Genomic DNA, 19,999 nt, shown 5'->3' with positions numbered 1-19,999 from the left:
GGGGTGGACAGTCCTCTTCTGGCTGTGCTGGGTAGAGAGGAACCAGGCTCTGAGGGGTGGACAGTACTCTTCTGGCTGTGCCAGGTAGAGAGGAACAAGGCTCTGAGGGGTGGACAGTCCTCTTCTGGCTGTGCTGGGTAGAGAGGAACCAGGCTCTGAGGCGTGGCCAGTCCTCTTCTGGCTGTGCCGGGTAGAGAGGAACCAGGCTCTGAGGGGTGAACAGTCCTCTTCTGGCTGTGCTGGGTAGAGATGAACCAGGCTCTGAGGGGTGGACAGTCCTCTTCTGGCTGTGCTGGGTAGAGAGGAACCAGGCTCTGAGGGGTGGCCAGTCCTCTTCTGGCTGTGCCAGGTAGAGAGGAACCAGGCTCTGAGGGGTGGACAGTCCTCTTCTGGCTGTGCTGGGTAGAGAGGAACCAGGCTCTGAGGGGTGGCCAGTCCTCTTCTGGCTGTGCCGGGTAGAGAGGAACCAGGCTCTGAGGGGTGAACAGTCCTCTTCTGGCTGTGCCGGGTAGAGAGGAACCAGGCTCTGAGGGATGGCCAGTCCTCTTCTGGCTGTGCTGGGTAGAGAGGAACCAGGCTCTGAGGGGTGGACAGTCCTCTTCTGGCTGTGCTGGGTAGAGAGGAACCAGGCTCTGAGGGGTGGACAGTCCTCTTCTGGCTGTGCTGGGTAGAGAGGAACCAGGCTCTGAGGGGTGGCCAGTCCTCTTCTGGCTGTGCTGGGTAGAGAGGAACCAGGCTCTGTGGGGTGGCCAGTCCTCTTCTGGCTGTGCTGGGTAGAGAGGAACCAGGCTCTGAGGGGTGAACAGTCCTCTTCTGGCTGTGCTGGGTAGAGAGGAACCAGGCTCTGAGGGGTGGCCAGTCCTCTTCTGGCTGTGCCAGGTAGAGAGGAACCAGGCTCTGAGGGGTGGACAGTCCTCTTCTGGCTGTGCTGGGTAGAGAGGAACCAGGCTCTGAGGGGTGGCCAGTCCTCTTCTGGCTGTGCCGGGTAGAGAGGAACCAGGCTCTGAGGGGTGAACAGTCCTCTTCTGGCTGTGCCGGGTAGAGAGGAACCAGGCTCTGAGGGATGGCCAGTCCTCTTCTGGCTGTGCTGGGTAGAGAGGAACCAGGCTCTGAGGGGTGGACAGTCCTCTTCTGGCTGTGCTGGGTAGAGAGGAACCAGGCTCTGAGGGGTGGACAGTCCTCTTCTGGCTGTGCTGGGTAGAGAGGAACCAGGCTCTGAGGGGTGGCCAGTCCTCTTCTGGCTGTGCTGGGTAGAGAGGAACCAGGCTCTGTGGGGTGGCCAGTCCTCTTCTGGCTGTGCTGGGTAGAGAGGAACCAGGCTCTGAGGGGTGAACAGTCCTCTTCTGGCTGTGCTGGGTAGAGAGGAACCAGGCTCTGAGGGGTAGACAGTCCTCTTCTGGCTGTGCCGGGTAGAGAGGAACCAGGCTCTGAGGGATGGCCAGTCCTCTTCTGGCTGTGCCGGGTAGAGAGGAACCAGGCTCTGAGGGATGGCCAGTCCTCTTTTGGCTGTGCCGGGTAGAGAGGAACCAGGCTCTGAGGGGTGGACAGTCCTCTTCTGGCTGTGCTGGGTAGAGAGGAACCAGGCTCTGAGGGGTGGCCAGTCCTCTTCTGGCTGTGCCGGGTAGAGAGGAACCAGGCTCTGAGGGATGGCCAGTCCTCTTTTGGCTGTGCCGGGTAGAGAGGAACCAGGCTCTGAGGGGTGGACAGTCCTCTTCTGGATGTGCCGGGTGGAGATAGTACATGACCAATAAGGCCAGAGTTTGAATATCTTGAACACTTTCATGGATGACCAGCATGGTTATTCAGAGGTTGAGACAGCAGGTGTGGTAGAGAGAGAGGTAGAATGTCTGGTGAACATGTCTTGGCAGCAGCATGACCAGGTGTACTGGGGACAGCCAGGAGTCATCAGGCCAGGTAGTCCTAAGGCATGGTCCTAGGGCTCAGATCCTCCGGGAGGGGAGGGGAGGGAGAGAGAGAGAATTAGAGGGAGCACACTTAAATTCACACAGGACACCAGATAAGACAGGAATAGTTACACCAGATATAAAAGACTGACCCTAGGCCCCAGCACATAGATTATTGCAGCATAGATACTGGAGGCTGAGGCAAGGAGGGGGTCGGGGGACAATGTTTACAGTGCATTAGAAAAGTATTCAGACCCCTTGACTTTTTTCAACTTTTGTAAATGTTTTAAACAAACTATTATATTAATCTGACTGCCCATGCAACTGTACTCGTTGCTGGACAACCAAGTTACTCAAGTAAAAGTGAAAATCAGACAGTAAAATACTACTTGAGTAAAAGTATAAAAGTATTTGGTTTTAAATATACTTAAGTATCAAACGTAGAAGTTTAAATAATTTAAGATTCCTTATATTCATCCAAACAAAATGTATTTGTCACATGCACCAAATAAAACAGGTGCAGACCTTACCGTGAAATGTTTACTTTCAAACCCTTAACCCTCAATGCAGTTAAGAAAAATAGAGTTAAGAAAATATTTACTAAATAAACTAAAGTAACACAATAACATAACAATAACGAGGCTACAGTATATACGGGGGGTACAGGTACCTAGTCAATGTGCTGGGGAACAAGTTCGTAGAGGTAATTGAGGTAATATGTACATGTAGGAAGGGGTAAAGGGGCAAAGCAGACAGACCAATTTTCTTGTTTTAAAATGTATGGATAGCCAGAGGCACACTCTAACACTCAGACATTATTTACAAAAGATGCATTTGTGTTTAATGAGTCCGCCAGAGGCAGTAGGGATGACCACGTGTTCTCTTGATAAGTGCACAAATTTTACCATATTCCTGTCCTGCTAAGTGTTCAATATGTAACGAGTACTTTGGTTGTCAGGGAAAATGTATGGAGTAAAAATGACTATATTGTCTTTAGGAATGTAGTGGAGTAAAAGTAAAAGTTGTCAAAAATAAAAATAGTAAAGTAAAGGACAGATACCCAAAAGAACAACTTAGGTAGTACTTTAAGTATTTTTACTTAAGTACTTTACACCACTGAGTACACTGTGTGTGCAGAGAATAATTCCAAAAAGCCAGTTATGTGGAACAATGATACACCGGGCTGTAAAGTCTCAATAAATGCCGCTATTCTTCTCTCAAACTGTTCAGTTTGAATGTTTTGGTTTTTAAATACTTGGGCTTGGGTTTTTAAATACATTTATTTTATTCAATTTCTTACCTATCACAAGTTATTATTGATAGGCTATCTCCTCTGCCATATTACATGAGACATTCTTTATATAAACATCCCAAAATGGCCTTTCCTATACATTGCACTTGTGCAAATGCTTTGTAAACCCGGCCCGTAAAATTTACCAAAATCATGCGGCATCCTGCAATATTTTCATAACATCTGGGCGTGCAAGTATCAGAAGTCAATATAGGTGTAGGGCCATCAATGAAATGTTATATTTTTTGTAATACGTGTTTTTCATTTTTATTTTCCGCAGAAGGACACTGACGTCAAAGCAGAACTGAAAAGTAGACCGAATTAATTTCTGCTGCGCTTGCTTCTTTGAAACAGACGCCCCTTATTCCATTCAGCTGTTTTTGTTACAGTAAGACTGAAACAACACAGCGTGTGAATGAGTGAGTCTTCATAGTGTTTATGCGTATGTGGTGGGTGAAAATGTATGAAGTGAATGTATCCACCTAGTGGATAAAATGTAGACTACAGTAGTTCACTTTGTAGACCTATAAAAAAAGAGAGCCCTATGAACAGATAATTGTTGATGCGGATGTTTAGGAGTTGTACGTTAAATGCGCGTTGCATCTTGGGAATCGTAGTAACATGGAGATGCCCGTTTGTTACGCATGACTTTATGCATGTCGAAGCTTTAAAACGTGAATTTCGATTGCCTTTGATTTTATTATCATATTAGATTGACGAATACAAGGTCATAAAGACGTGTAACGCTTCGGGGAAACACGGTATTGCCTGTTTGCTACGCTAGCTTTGCTAGGTCAACTTGTAGGCAAAGAGGGACAGCATTTTATTCTAGCTAACATTACCTTTTGTTTTTGCAAATATTGTACAAAACTAGTAGCTAGGTAATGTTACTAGGCTGTAGCAATATGTTGGTCGTGTGCTGTACAATTTCTTATTTAGTTAGCTAGCTAACGTCAGCTATTTTACCTTTCCAGAATGATTAACGACCTCTGTATTTCAGGTAAGCTATGTCTCTGTTGAGAGGGTTGCTGAAGGCTTGCCACTCCACACAACCAGACAGTTAAGCACTGGTAGGTAAGATTAACACTGGTAGGTAAGATTAACACTGGTAGGTAAGATTAACACTGGTAGGTAAGATTAACACTGGTAGGTACATTGCAATTCAGATGGAATGTTTTGTAGCTGCAGCAGGTTGCCTATTTCTTCTTTGCGTTGGGCAAGTACCCGAAAGGTTGCTAGATGGAATCCCGAGCTGACAAGGTAAACATCTGTTGTTCTGCAGTTAACCCACTAGGCTGTCATTGTAAATAAGAATTTGCTATTAACCTGACTTACTTAAATAAAATACAAATTTCATAATGATAGGCCTATTTTGCGTGCTCACAATTTTCCAACCAGGGCCCTGTGAATTTGATACGTGTCGTAACAAGAAGTTTTAATGTGTGTATTACAAACAGGACACTGATACATTAGGTGTCATACAATTTTTTATACTGTAGCATTAGTCAGTATTATAGGTCTTGTCAGTTGAAGTCTATTGGTACTGAATGTAGCCCAGCTAATGAGATCAAAATGTGTGTTTCAGGGGTGTGCTGTCCAGTCCACATGAATGCCATTCCTGAGCTGAAGAAGGTGGACTGAGAAGAGGAGCATGTTTGGGGTTTATGACAACATAGGAATTTTAGGTAACTGGGAAGTTATCAGTTTCAAATCAAAGCTCATTTGACATGATGTCAAGACATTGAGTTGATGCATAACTTTAATATCTTTATGAAAGTGCTGCCCAGTCTCTTGAGACTCGAACCATTTCAGCAACATGACGCTGTTCTCTGGACTAACTTTAAATATACTCTTGGTTACTAGGTAGATATGAAAATGGACACATGCTGAAAATGTCACTTTTGCCCCCCCCCCCCCCCCCCCTTGCTAAAAATGTCATGTAAGGCTTCTACCATATTGCCAGTTGATACAAAATGGTACAGTGCTGTTTTTTGGGGGTTAACCAAAACACACACACACACACTGCTATAACAGGCCTTACATCTCTAACGTGTTGTCTATAGGTGACTTCAAAGCCCACCCTAAGGCCCTGATCGTCTGGCCGGTCTGTGTGAAGGGTTTCCATGGCAATGAGCTGCGCAGCGTCTGAGGAAGAAGAGGATGGTAGGAGACAGGATGATGACACAGGACAAACACGATATGGAGAAGAGGATCCGCTTCCTCTATCGACACTTCAACCGTTTTGGGAAACATCGCTGATCTGATCTGGGACTGAGCGGTCTGGCTAACAATGCTAATCTACTACTGTACTAACAACCTGCCCACTGGACCACATTCAGACTGTTGGATTCATTTAGTATTGTTGTTAGCACTAAATCAACACTCAACTGTAAAATACATCTTTTGAACCATTATGAACTCCTAGAAGTGGAAATATACACAAATGTTTGATGCTCTATGGTCTGTAAATGTTAACACATTGGGGACTAATGTAAGTAATGTTGCGGGTATGATAATAAACAGAAGCTTGTCATTACATTTGAGTGATTTTATTGTAAGGCCGCATTAGTATTTGACCTAAAGGTAGTTAGTCATTTTGACCTAAATTGTTGATCCATGTGACTGTGCCAATAGCAGTAATTTATAAAGTTATATATTCAATAATCAATCAGTTGACCAGATATGAATTTGACTAAGCATTCTCCATATTAAATTGCCCCACGGCCTGGCTAGCCCGTTTTCAACGCAACCAATGGGGCTATATGGCTCCATACCGCAGCTCACTGCTGTGCAGTAATGTTCGCACTGCCTCCCATCTCGCTTTGATTCGTGGACCAAAGAGGAATAACCTAGTTGTGGTCATTATGAAACTGGAATAAATCAAACATTGGGCCAGAGAGCTTTTATAATATGGAGAGAGTAGTCTATAACTGGGGGTTAGTGAGAAGCCTAGTCATCCGGGTAGAGAAAGGAGCACTTACAAGCCGGAGCGCGTGAGGGGGTAGCAGAGTCAACATTCTATACCAAGTACCGCAGTGTCGTCCTGCCGCCCTATCCAACACAGAGAAAACTGCAGTACTGCAAAGTGTGGAGAGAGAGAGAGAGGAGCACAAGAAAGAGGGGGTTGGTAAAGAGGTACCGCACCATCGTTATGAGTCCAACTGGAGAGAGAGAGAGGGGAAGGGGAGCGACGCATTATTGCAGTATAGTGCCATCACACACACACAAACGAAACTAGTGCACAAACCGACACACAGATACGCTTCCACACACTCGCCGGGAGAGGGGGAACAACGGTGGTGTTAGATAATTCTGAAACTAGACCACTGGAAAATAGTGAAATTATATAATTGGGCAATGTAAAGGAAAGTGAAATCAGTTGTGTTTAGCTTTTGAAGGGGAACGTGCAATCTAAACAATTGGTGTGATTTTGAGCATCTCGACTCAGCATCTTTGGAGTATCACGACTTCTCTTGCATAGATTTATTATTTAAAGAAATTCGCCAAGCGTCCTTGGATTTATCCCTTATGGATTTTACGAACTGAAATTGAGAATCTGTGCATCAGCCGTATTCACTTTCAACCTCTTATACCGCTGCCTTTCTTCGAGCGAATTATTACCCGACGCTTGCCTGGGTATTGCGGTACTCTGGTGATGACTTGCGGTGCTAAAGCATTGCTTTGAGGTTACTGCATCAGCTTCTTCATTCGTTTGTTATTAATGCATCATTTTAATCAGTCGAGTCTCTGAGGTTCTGGACATCTTTGGACGACAGCAGAGATTTTTCCCATTGCTTTTTTGTGATTTCGCTTTTTTATTTTTTACTTCAGACCCTTCCCCCTTTCGTCTCTCGCCCCCCCCCCCCCCCCCCCCCAACGCTCACTGACAGTGAGTCAGTTCCAAGCAGCTGCATAGAAGATGTGAGTATCAATGCAGGGCTTCCTCTTTTTTTACTTATTCTATTCATTTGTTCTATTCACTAAACATGTTTTATTCTAGTATGTTGAGTATTTATATCACGTTGTCAGGCTCTTTCTATGCTCTATTGATTTGTTCTAGCTTAATGTATTTTGCTGACGCAAGTCTTTTTCCGTCACAGCAGCTCTGAATAATGGATCTCGTCTACTGTAGTTGATTACCCTCAGTCCTCTTCTGGGCTTCAAAAGAAATTCATTTTTTGCTTGATTATTTTAATTAAAAATGGGCTTATTTCAGCTGAAATGATGTTTTCTTTCTTTATACCATGGGTTTTGTACCGTATGGTTCTAGGGACTTCCAGGTTATCAAATGTCTGTGAAGTATTAGAAAATCAATATCAATGTGAACTGATTGGTCTGAGATGTTTGTTACAGTAGGAAATACAGTAGGGTGCTACGCATGACATCTGGGATGTTTGTCTTCTTCTCCTGTTACAGGAGGAAATACAGTAGGGTGCTACGCATGACATCTGGCATGAGACTGTCCTGCACCTGCAGTATAGAACAAGTTCATGTCTTTCGAATGATGGCTATATTCTTCATATTCATATATATATGGTGGATGGAATGGTTGCCTCTACTTTATATTTGACTAATTTCAATAGTCTAAGTCAGGACCAACACCCCCAGATGAGTCCATGGAGGCTGTCTGTGTTAGAACGCTCCCCCTCTCCCCCCTCCCCTTTCCCTCACCACCCCTCCTCCCCCTCTCTTTACCCTTCTGAACCAAATTAGTTGTTTGCCCCATCTTTGAATCCTTCTGCCTTTTCTCTCTCTTCTCTCCATTTATTCCCTTTCTTCTTATCCTTCTCTCTTAACCCTCTCTCCAATCTCTCCTGTTCACCATCCCTACAGCCTCCCCTTACTTTTCTTTTGGCCTTTCCTCTCATCGTCCTCTTCTTCTTATCTCCCTCTTGCTTAATCTGACTCTCTCTCTCTTTCTGACTCTCTCCCCCCTCTCGCTCTTTTTCTTTCTCTCCCACTTTCTCTCTCTCTCTCTCTCTCTCTCTCTCTCTCTCTCTCTCTCTCTCTCTCTCTCTCTCTCTCTCTCTCTCTCTCTCTCTCTCTCTCTCTCTCTCTCTCTCTCTCTCTCAGGGAGGCATCTATGTACAATTCTGACTTTATTCCCTTTATTCTCCTCACCAACAGCTATTCTCCTTTCTGTACCTCATCATTCATCTTCCTTCCTCTCCCCCATGCGGCATCGCATTAGTGAAAACCAAGACTGTTCTCAGGGCATTCTACCAATATTCTATGAAAGTCATTTCTGTTAGTCAAAACCGGCAGACCTGCCCCGAGAACAGTCTTGATTTCTACAAATGCGATACAGCCTCTCAAATACTCTTCCTCTCCCTCTTCCCCTCTCTGGCTTCCAATTCCATCCTTTATCTCATATCCCTTCTTTCCTCCTCCTCCTCTTTCCCCTCTCCTCATTATACTTGCCCTTCTGTGCTTTTGAACTTTTAATCTGAATCGCTTTTATCACTGAGTTCTGTTATCAAGGCTTTTCTTGTTTTTTTTGTTTTAGTTACAACACCTCTAAAATGCGGTTGTTTCAGCTTGCTCATGACTGCTAAATTACTGTAATGTAAAAAAAGTCTTACCCTCCTCATCTCCCCTCTTCCCTTCTCCCTCCTTCCCCCTCTCCTATCCCTCTCACTTCCCATCTCTTCTCCTCTCTGTCCCTTCCTCCTTCTCTCCCCTTCCCAGGTCTGCCCCAGATGCTGCTCCCCCAGCTGGACCTCCCGGAGCCCCAGGGGCCCCAGGAGCAGACGGAGCCCCAGGTGGAGGGCCCCCACCCCCTCCTCCCAACACCTCCAGCAACCGCAGGCTACAACAGACACAAGCCCAAGTGGAGGAGGTGAGCTGGTGTGACACACACGTACAGTACCAACCAATCTGCTCCTGGCTTCGATACCATGCTCCTAACAGTACTCCCACTCATGCCAAACCATATAGTACAACATTTTAAACTACAGCAAGTAGCTAGCTTGTCAATCTGGGATTGACGTCACAGCGTGAGACAACTAGCAGCAATTAGGCCAGATCTGGGCTGCATTTCCAGTTGCTCCCTCCTCTCTGCACTCGTTCACTCTCCTTGGTGTAAGCAACAGCGCCACCCAGTTTCCCCCATTTTGCTTTCATCTATCCAATTCAATGAAATAGGGGAAGGGGGGGGGGATGAGGGCAGAAGTAAAGGACCAACCTTCTGGAATGAAATGTGGTCATGAGTCAAGCTGTAGAAACAGAGCTAACAGAAAAGGAAAGGACATAGATTGTTTCTTTGTGACATTCTTTGATTGTTGGGAAATCTAAAAATAGATTAGCATAGTCTAATCTACTCTACAATGCAGTTTGATTTGTTTTACAATTTATTTCAGTAATGCTTTGGCTATGCAGTCTTCGTCAGGGTGTGGCTTTCTGGGATCAACATGATATTCCATCGACCTGACAACATGAATTTGTTATTTTATTGCTGTGTGTTTGTGGTGTGTGCATAATGAATGAAGCGCTATGAAATGTTGTAACAAGTATTCCAAAATACAATACCCACGATAACAATTTGGATAGCATACTATACGATATGGCTAGCATATGATACAGCATGGCTAGCATACGATACAGCATGGCTAGCATACGATACAACATGGCTAGCATACGATACAACATGGCTAGCATATGATACAACATGGCTGTCTATGATGATGTTTAATATATTCTATTTCTATGGCCAAAGTTATGTTAGCTATTAACATATAGAAAATAACATGGTTGATCAATTTATCTTAGTAATAGACTGCACTGCAGCTTGGGAATGGTTTCATGCTGTATTAAATTGTGTGATGAGGACTTCTATGGCTTGGGCTGTCAGTAAATTCCTCCTCTCCTCTCCTCTCCTCTCCTCTCCTCTCCTCTCCTCTCCTCTCCTCTCCTCTCCTCTCCTCTCCTCTCCTCTCCTCTCCTCTCCTCTCCAGGTGGTGGATATTATGCGGGTGAATGTGGACAAGGTTTTGGAGAGGGATCAGAAGCTGTCGGAGCTGGATGACAGAGCGGATGCTCTCCAGGCCGGGGCCTCCCAGTTTGAGAGCTGTGCAGCCAAACTCAAGAGCAAATACTGGTGGAAAAACGCAAAGGTAATGACAGTGATCAATGACACTTTCATCCAAAAGGACTTAAAATGATCATATTCAGGAGAATTGCAAGGTAATGGTAATATTAATCATGATAATAATATGGTTATTTAGCCAACTCTTTCTATCCAAAGTGACAGTATACTGTCCTATATTCAAGTTAACATATATATCCAGTGTACTGTATGTGGCCCATGGGGGAATCATTCAGAACCACAACTGTGGTGGTGTTGCAACGCCAGTACCATGCTCCACCAACCAGTACCATACTCCACCAACCAGTACCATGCTCCACCAACCAGTACCACGCTCCACCAACCAGTACCATACTCCACCAACCAGTACCATGCTCAACCAACCAGTACCATGCTCCACCAACCAGTACCATGCTCCACCAACCAGTACCATGCTCCACCAACCAGTACCACGCTCCACCAACCAGTACCACACTCCACCAAACACCACCACCCTCCACCAACCAGTACCATGCTCCACCAACCAGTACCACGCTCCACCAACCAGTACCATGCTCAACCAACCAGTAGCATGCTCAACCAACCAGTACCATGCTCAACCAACCAGTACAATGCTCCACCAACCAGTACCATGCTCAACCAACCAGTAGCATGCTCAACCAACCAGTACCATGCTCAACCAACCAGTAGCATGCTCAACCTACCAGTACCATGCTCAACCAACCAGTAGCATGCTCAACCAACCAGTACCATGCTCAACCAACCAGTACCATGCTCAACCAACCAGTACCATGCTCCACCAACCAGTACCATGCTCAACCAACCAGTAGCATGCTCAACCAACCAGTAACATGCTCAACCTACCAGTACCATCCTCAACCAACCAGTAGCATGCTCAACCTATCAGTACCATGCTCAACCAGCCAGTACCATGCTCCACCAACCAGTACCATGCTCCACCAACCAGTACCATGCTCCACCAACCAGTACCACGCTCCACCAACCAAGTGAGCCATTGAGGTGCAGGGTGCTGAGGTGGACACACAGCGTCTGTCCCTGGAACGCTGTCACCCCCCTTTCCTGTGCACTAATCCCCTAATTAGCGTCTGTGGGCGAGAGGAGCGGCGCTCCGGGGAATGGGGAAATAGGGAGGCTCTCACTGCAGAGTTTTCTCTATATGCAGTTATTCTTATTAATTGCATAGCAATAGCACCACAAATACACTGACTGGACACAAGGGAGTGTGATAAAATTATTATTATTATTATTATTTATTATTATTATTATTATTATAAAATGTTACGCTCTGCCTTTTGTGTTTGTCATCGTGCTGGGTTGGTGTGTGTGTGTGTGTGTGTGTGTGTGTGTGTGTGTGTGTGTGTGTGTGTGTGTGTGTGTGTGTGTGTGTGTGTGTGTGTGTGTGTGTGTGTGTGTGTGTGTGTGTGTGTGTGTGTGTGTGTGTGTGTGTGTGTGTGTGTGTGTGTGTGTGTGTGTGTTTGGTCAGCAGGACTAACGTTAATCCGCAGCGACTTCACCCCTGAATAAAAAATGTTTAATCATCCTGAGGAAAATCTATCAGGTTTATTAACTAGAAGAATAGAATAATAAAGAAAGCCTTTAACTCTCCATTTGCTTTTCTTTCCAGATGATGATTATTATGGGTATCATTGGAGTTCTTGTGGTCGGAGTCCTTTTCTGTAAGTACCATTATTCACTTTCCCCTATTACCATTCATTGATACCCACTCGCATGTAGTCAGTTAGACGGTTTCTTCACGTCTTTTAAACTTCATTTGGAAATTTATTGGCATATGAATTCTTGTGCAGATGACTAAATGAATGTCCATACTTCTGTATTGCATTAGCGGATACTCACACTGCTCTCAGGGAAGGTCTGCCAGTTTTGACTAGCAGAAGTTACTTTTCGTAGTGGTTTAGGATAATTAACGTAGCAGGTTAGGATAATTAGGTAAAGGTTAGGAAAATGGTTAGGGTTAGCTAAAATGCTAACACTATCTAGCTACAACCAGGCCTGTCCTGAGAACAGTCTTGGTTTCCACTAATGCAATTCTGAATCCATACTAGTCAAGTGCAGTAGATATTAAGGCGAAGGCCACAGCTATAATCAGTGTGCACTTATAACAGGCCCAGGTCTGCCCTTCCCTGACTGTCTCCTAGTGCCTACTCTTATGTCAATAATTCATGACAACTTATTACAGTAAATGATTGAAACAGTATAAGGCCTTTGTTACCAGTCATTCAGCAGAAACAACAAATGTGTAGATATAGCCCACTGAATGCAAAGATCATTATTCTCCCTATCCCCCCCTCTCTCCCTCCCCCTCTCTTTATCTTCCTCTCTCTCTCTCTCCATCTTTCTCATAGTGTACTTCTTCTATTGAGTAATCCCACCGTGGCAGGACACAGACATGAGAGCGGAATAGGAGAGAAGAAGAAAACAAAATCGACACAAATCCAAACTCCAGTCCCGCCCCCTTTTCCTCCACACCAGGTCTTCCATCTAGCACTTAAACATGACGCTAGTGTGTAGATGTTGTTGCTCTCTTTTCTCTTTGTCCTCCTGCCCTTCCCTTCTCTTTGATCCATATTTCTTCCTCTGTTTTGGCGTGCTGTCTCACTCACTCTCTCCTGCCTCTGCGTCTCATACATTATTGAAGTGTGCAGTAGGGAGAGAGAGAGAGAGAGAGAGAGAGAGAGAGAGAGAGAGAGAGAGAGAGAGAGAGAGAGAGAGAGAGAGAGAGAGAGAGAGAGAGAGAGAGAGAGAGAGAGAGAGAGAGAGAGAGAGAGAGAGAGAGAAAGCAAAGAAGTGAAAGAGAGAGAGAGAGAAAGCAGGAAGAAGTGAAAGAGAGAGAGAGAGAAAGCAGGAAGAAGTGAAAGAGAGAGAGAGAGAAAGCAGGAAGAAGTGAATGAGAGAGAGAGAGAAAGCAGGAAGAAGTGAAAGAGAGAGAGAGAGAGAAAGAAGGAAGAAGTGAATGAGAGAGAGCATGGAGAAAGAGAGAGTGAGTGCAATGAAAGAGTGCAGCAGTTCTTTCTATCCGCCAAAGCTTGTTGGTGTTACCTTTTGGAGAGCGTACCACATTTGTAAATTGATACTGACATACAGTACCTAACAACCCCTCCTGATCCCCTACCTCATACCACTACCATTATAAACACTACTTACTAATACAAGGTCATGTTTAAGAGTATGATCATTTTGTCATGTGTGTGTACTTGTGATCCAAATCAGTGTAGCCAGTAGCTTTTTCCAGGGTTAGTTGATGTAGGCCTTGACAGGCATTCCAGCCTTTTCCTTTACCTCCCTCTTCCTCTCACTCGCTGACTGTGGTGTTTAAGAGAGAGAGAGAGAGAGAGAGAGAATAAGAAAAGCCAGGAAGGATACTGGAAAAGGCAGAAACCACTTTTGGGACACTGACTTTTAGTATATCTTTATTCTTGTACCACAGACAGACAGACGGACAGTTAGCTAGATTGACATTGACAGACAGAAACAGACAGTCTGTACCTACATAGAGTACTCTTTCAGGAGTGCAGACAAAAGTCTATACAGCATTAACTCTGGACACACCTAAAGGCAGGTCTGTGTAATAACACTGCATAGTACATTTTTGATTGATTGGTGAGCAGCTTTACTGTGTTGTGGTTGTGTTCAGACACTCTTGTACGTTCTAGTAGAGAGGGTACAGGGTTAGGGAGGAATGGTTCAATAGACTGTCCCCTATCTGGAGAGGAAATAACCCCCCAAATAACCCACTTCCTGCACATCAAACCAACAAAAACACACACTGTTATCTACAGTAGACTTTAGGCTGTTACCTACAATAGCCTATAGGCCCAAATGGAAGTAGTGTTTGTGTCTTACTTGACTTGCATGGCAGACGATGTCCATAGTTTTGCCTATTTGTGTGACCTATGTATCTGCCATTTCTGAAACTTAACTGCCGATTGTACATTAATTTTGTTTGGTTTAGTGGTTTTCAGGACCTGTGTATAGGCTACTGTATCTATGCGCCCAATTAATAACTCATGCGTATGCAATGTAATGAAGCTCAAGAGTTTGTCAAATTTTTGTTGCTCACATGCTTCCAAAATAACTAATACACAACCAGAGAACGATGGTTGCTACAGTAGTATTCTGACGGGGAAAAAACGAAAACCATAGTACCGTACAAGTAGTACAATAAAGTCTTTGCCAGACTATTGCTCCTGAAAATGTGTTTTTTAGTAGGTTTATATTTTACTTTTGGTGTTGGATATTTGAGAAAATATAATTTTCCTCTCAATGGTTGATAAAGAGGGACTGTTTGACACATTGTAAAAAAAAAAAAAAAATAGATATGTGTAAATTGCATTTATGAATGAAAATAGTGGTGATTCCTCAAAACAATGATCTAATAATATTGTGCAATAATATTATTAGGTAAGTAAATGATACAACATGATAATACTGGGAGAGATACAACTGGATCGTGAGAACTCTTTAAACGCATGCTTACCACTTGATGCTAATAAACAAAATCATCAACATGAATGTTTTCATCATTGAAGTGAAAATGAACAGGTATAATCCCACACCGTCTCTCCAGATTCAGAGAACAACACCAATGATACTATCAAAGAAAACATTTATTTGAAGAAAATGTACAACTGTTTATAGTGCAACAGTAATTCACATTACAGCAACTCTTAAGATATTGGTTTTCAACAGCTTCAGGTGCTGTGCCTCTGCGACCCTGAAAGAATCCACGTCTGTGAATTAGGTTGGAACTCTTTGCAAGAAAAAAAAAAGAAGAAAAATGTATTATTTGTCTGTTTGGACAGAAATTTGCTTTGCATTTTTAGGTTACTGTTGTCGTACTACAAATAGTTAAAAATACAAGGAGGTCCATAGGGAGCATGGGGAACTTACCTATTTCATCACTTGGTAGAAGAACAGAACGGTGATAACCAGAAAACCCAGAACCATCCAGTAGGAATCTGTAACAACAGGGAACCGTTTGGACTAATATGAATGGACACCATTTTGTTTCTGCTCAGGTTCTCCCAATGACTCACAGTCAGCAGGCACCCAAAGGAGAAAACATTTAGCAAAAGAGCAGTATCTGAACCTGCCTGATAAGAACACTCATTATATTTTAGTTGTCCATTCACGCCTAATGAATGTGACCCATCAGCAATGCTGATGTTCACCTAATTTCCTATTGTCCTCTAATGCCTGTGTCTATAGCAGCCTACCTGGCTCAGGTGTCTCTACTGTCAGGCTGAGGGAGAGGGGTGTTTCCAGGGCCGGGTGGGTCACTCTGCAGGTGACCGTGGTTCCAGGGGGGAAGGTGGAGGGGTGAAGGGTGAGGTGGGAGGAGATGGACATGGTCCTGTCGCTGTGCTGCCGATGGCTGGAGAGAGACACCTGGTCTGATAGGACGCTAGGCTCTGAGTCTGTAGAGGAGACGGAGAACCACTCCATCTGAGAGAGAAGAGAGTTTCAGTATAATGTCTGTAATATTTAGGATATTCATATTATAAGTGCTGTACGATGACCTACCAATGATCTTCTGATTTCATTAGAGGTATGATCGCTGTGTGCTTGTGTGCCAACCACTTTGAAACAGTGGTATCTGTGAATATGAATGACTGGATATTTCATTGGTCGACCGCACCAGACACACCTGGACATCCAGAGGGTAGTAGTTCTTGCAGTGGCAGCTCAGTTTCTGGGGCAACTCATCCCGAAATACCAGCTTCTCCTCAGAGAGAGAAACATGAGGAGGTTCTGAAGACAGAGAGACTTCGTATTTAGATGTGAATCGTGTGCACAGTATGTCACACATGACATAGACACCTAATGTAATAAATGCATGTTCATATGTGTAGAGAAATAATGTACATTTGAGTCATTTAGCAGAACCTCTTATCTAGAGCAACTTACAAGAGTAATTAGGGTGTGCCTTGCTCAAGGGCACATTGACAGATTTTTCACATTTTCATCTCGGGCATTTAATTATTATTTTTTTGAACCTTTATTTAACTAGGCAAGTCAGTTAAGAACAAATTCTTATTTTCAATGACGGCCTAGGAACAGTGGGTTAACTGCCTGTTCAGGGGCAGAACGACAGATTTGTACCTTGTCAGCTCAGGGGTTTGAACTTGCAACCTTCCGGTTACAAGACCAACGCTCTAACCACTAGGATACCACATTCAAACCAGCAAAATTTTGGTTACTGTACCAACACTCTAAACCCATAGGCTACCTGCTGCCTATGTAAAGTAGAGTTCAACCGATTAATCGGCAGGGACGATTTCAAATTTTCATAACAATCGGTAATCTGCATTTTTGGACCGATTATGTTGCAATCCACGAGGAGACTGCGTGGCAGGCTGACCACCTGTTACACGAGTGCAGGAAGGAGCCACGGTAAGTTGCTAGCTAGCGTCAAACTTATCTTACAAAAAATTATCAATCTTAACATAATCACTAATTAACTACACATGGTTGATGATATTACTAGTTTAACTAGCTTGTCCTGCGTTGCATATAATCAATGCGGTGCCTGTTAATTTATCATCGAATCACAGCCTACTTCGCCAAACGGGTGATGATTTAACAAAAGCACATTCACAAAAAAAGCACAATTGTAGCACCAATGTCCCAAGTTATAACCATAAACATCAATGCCTTTCTTAAAATCAATACACAAGTATATTTTTTTAAACCTGCATATTTAGTTAAAATAAATGAATGCTAGCAGGCAATATTAACTAGGGAAATTGTGTCACTTCTCTTGCGCTCAGTGTAAGCAGAGTCAGGGTATATGCAGCAGTTTGGGCCGCCTGGCTCGTTGCAAACTGTGTGAACCATTTCTTCCTAACAAAGACCAGAATTAATTTTCCAGAATTGTATATAATTATGACATAACATCAAAGGTTTTGCAATGTAACAGCAATATTTAGACTTAGGGTTGCCACCCATTCGATAAAATATGGAATGGTCCCGTATTTCACTGAAACGTTTTGTTTTCAAAAATTATAGTTTCCGGATTTGACCATATTACTGAACTAAGGCTCGTATTTCTGTGTGTTTATTATATTATAATTAAATCTATTATTTGATATTTGATAGAGCAGTCTGACTGAGCGGTGGTAGGCAGCAGCAGGCTTGTAAGCATTCATTCAAACAGCACTTTCCTGCGTTTAACAGCAGCTCTTTGCAATGCTTGAAGCACAGCGCTGTTTATAAGCCTATCAACTCCTGAGATTAGGCTGTCAATACTATACTGCCTATAAGAACATCCAATTGTCGAAAGTATATGAAATACAAATGGTATAGACAGAAATAGTCCTATAAATTCCTATAATAACTACAACCTAAAACTTTTTACCTGGGAATATTGAAAACTCATGTTAAAAGGAACCACCAGCTTTCATATGTTCTCATGTTCTGAGCAAGGAACTTAAACATTAGCTTTCTTACATGGCAAATATTGTACTTTTACTTTCTTCTCCAACACTGTGTTTTTGCATTATTTAAACCAAATTGAACATGTTTCATTATTTACTTGAGACGAAATTGATTTTATTAATGTTTTATATTAAGTTAAAATAAAAGTGTTCATTCAGTATTGTTGTAATTGTCATTATTACAAATATATATACAAATCGGACGATTAATCGGTGGCAGCTTTTTTTGGTCATCCAATAATCGGTATTGGTTTCGGCGTTGAAAAATCATAATTGGTTGACCACTAATGTAAAGAGACAATCAGTCACAAGTGTTCTTAGAGGGACTCACGTGTGACGTGTAGCTGTATGACCTGCTGGGCCTGGTACAGTCCAGTACTGACGGTGCAGATGTAGGTCCCCTCGTCAGATACCTTCAGTCTGGCCAGAGTCAGAGACGCATTACCCTGCCCCACCAGCAGGGCGGCATCCACGCTCGAACCCTCCCTCTCCACGTGTACTGGAGGAGAAAAAAATGATGCGAAACAGAGTATGATGAGGTGAATGAGGTGAAAATAGGGAAAATTCTCATAGTAATCATTCAGTAAACCTCTGAGTTCCTAGCTATGACAGCAGCAACACATTCTTCGTTTCCATCTCTGGGTAGATAATAAAGTTGGAATGTTGACCATGGAGGTCCTAATGCACTTTATGTTGTGATGGTAAGTAGACCTAACTCATCCAACACTAATAGCACCATCATAACTACTTAAATAATGCCTTTATTCTCTCACCTGCTGGCCCCTCCTCTGTCTCCGTCTGCCCCGCCCTAATCTCCAGCACTTTCCTCCCACTTCCTCTGTGCTGCAGCCGCCACTCAAGCCCCAGCTCCCGCCCTGGGGGTGGGGCCTGCTGCCTGAAGCCACAGTCCAGGAGGGCCATGCCCCCTAGAGGAGCGGAGTGGGACTCTGAGCGAGAGAACACCAGGAACACCACTGGGGAAGACAAGGGAGAGAGAAAGGAGGGATTATGGAGAAAGAAGCAAGTGAAAAGTAGAGAAAGTGCAAAATACTAGAGAAAGAAAGAAGGGTGATAAGAGAAGATGCGGATGAGAGAATGAGAGAGTAACAGTGTTATACATCATTACAATATGACATGTCTGCTCTACAACAGGCATACTACCAAAAGCATTATAATAACCTCCTTGTCTCACCCTCAGTCAGCAAAGTTCCTGATTGGCTGAGGGGGAGCTCCAGTTTGCTCTGCATGAGAGCTGGACGATCTGATTGGTCCAGTGGCAGTGTCTGCAGGACCAATGTGAGGCTGAGCCCACCCCCCTCTATCTGCAAGGATCCAATGAAATAGGCTGGTTCTGTGGAGCCCTCCTTGGCATTACGAGGGAAGTAGCGACTGATCTCACATGTCACTTCCTGCTCGTTACAGTCAGCGTGGAGCAGCAGGTCTGCCTCTGGGATCTTAGGAGACTCAACTGTCAGAAAGCAGAGAGGGGTAGAGGGAGAGTGCAGGAGAGGGATGGTGTGAGGGAGAGAGAAGGGGAAGGTAATTCCATCAGGTAACTCTGCTGTACAAAAGAGAACCTGATAATGAACCAACCTTTAGCCTCCAAGATGATGTTATTAGGATCGGGGACAGCAGGAGGGTTGAAGGGGGTCAGAGTATCCGGTGAAAGATCAGGGGTCACGGCCAGGTCTCTGAGGACAAGTGTTGCTGGGGTGCGGCTAAAGAGAGCCCCACCTCCCATTCCCCCCATCCCACTACCCTCCTCCACCAGAGAACAGGACAGCACCACGTCTGCTCCTCCCTGGCCTAAGAGAGGGAGAGAGGGGGAGCATGAGGAGTGAGAGGCAGGGACAGGATCGAGAGAGAGGCACGGGAAGAGGTCATAAGGAGCAGGAATGTGAGCATAGGTGACTAATGTCCAGAATATACAATCATTTCATGTTTAGAAAATGTCAGAAGTGAAGAAAAACAATTCTTACCAGAAACGAATGTAATCAAATATCCAAAAAGCAGAATTTCAAGCATCTTTCCAGTAGTTTTTTATTTAACAGTAATTATTGACCATTCATAAATATACAGAATAGACCCCTACTTTCACAATTTAATTAATGACCACGCTCGAAACCAAACACAATTTAGAGACAGTTAAAATGTTAGGCTGTTATAAAGTGAAGTTACTTTCACTTTTGTTTGGAGGTAAATCAAATAAAGCTGCAAATGGTTAATTAAATGTTCACGTAGAACG

General features: G+C 43.9%; 2 protein-coding genes and 1 pseudogene across 2 annotated transcripts in view; 2 read left to right on the top strand and 1 right to left on the bottom strand.

Moving 5' to 3' along the window:
- The first annotated feature begins 3,723 nt into the window (after positions 1 to 3,723).
- On the top strand, positions 3,724 to 5,725 carry LOC123997061 (annotated as a pseudogene).
- A 446-nt stretch (positions 5,726 to 6,171) lies between these two features.
- LOC123998104 (vesicle-associated membrane protein 1-like) lies at positions 6,172 to 13,069 on the top strand. Its single transcript, XM_046303018.1, has 5 exons — positions 6,172 to 7,116; positions 8,884 to 9,034; positions 10,149 to 10,307; positions 11,925 to 11,976; positions 12,664 to 13,069. Coding segments are annotated over exons 1-5 (381 nt in total). The 5' UTR covers positions 6,172 to 7,114; the 3' UTR covers positions 12,681 to 13,069.
- Positions 13,070 to 14,907: 1,838 nt separating this feature from the next.
- Positions 14,908 to 19,999, bottom strand: part of tapbpl (TAP binding protein like) — a 5,315-nt gene continuing 223 nt past the window's right edge. The window contains exons 1-9 of the mRNA XM_046303017.1: positions 19,734 to 19,999; positions 19,348 to 19,560; positions 18,947 to 19,222; positions 18,528 to 18,728; positions 18,086 to 18,253; positions 15,966 to 16,069; positions 15,535 to 15,763; positions 15,209 to 15,276; positions 14,908 to 15,068 (exon numbers count right to left, since the gene is read on the bottom strand). The exon at positions 19,734 to 19,999 is cut by the window's right edge and continues 223 nt beyond it. Of these exons, the coding sequence (XP_046158973.1) occupies positions 15,209 to 15,276; positions 15,535 to 15,763; positions 15,966 to 16,069; positions 18,086 to 18,253; positions 18,528 to 18,728; positions 18,947 to 19,222; positions 19,348 to 19,560; positions 19,734 to 19,779 (1,305 nt within the window). The 5' untranslated portion in view covers positions 19,780 to 19,999 and the 3' untranslated portion in view covers positions 14,908 to 15,068. The remainder of the gene's footprint in view (positions 15,069 to 15,208; positions 15,277 to 15,534; positions 15,764 to 15,965; positions 16,070 to 18,085; positions 18,254 to 18,527; positions 18,729 to 18,946; positions 19,223 to 19,347; positions 19,561 to 19,733) is intronic.

Source organism: Oncorhynchus gorbuscha, linkage group LG15 (assembly GCF_021184085.1).
Source record: "Oncorhynchus gorbuscha isolate QuinsamMale2020 ecotype Even-year linkage group LG15, OgorEven_v1.0, whole genome shotgun sequence".
Lineage (NCBI taxonomy): Eukaryota > Metazoa > Chordata > Actinopteri > Salmoniformes > Salmonidae > Oncorhynchus > Oncorhynchus gorbuscha.
Note: the sequence above shows the minus strand (reverse complement) of the source record. Positions and strands in the feature narration are given on the sequence as shown.

Bases quoted from the DNA above. Each gene is read 5' to 3' on its own strand.
- LOC123998104 (XM_046303018.1), top strand. The intron at 9,035-10,148 runs GTGAGCTGGTGT...TCTCCTCTCCAG, and splicing joins CACAAGCCCAAGTGGAGGAG to GTGGTGGATATTATGCGGGT. The intron at 10,308-11,924 runs GTAATGACAGTG...TTTTCTTTCCAG, and splicing joins ACTGGTGGAAAAACGCAAAG to ATGATGATTATTATGGGTAT.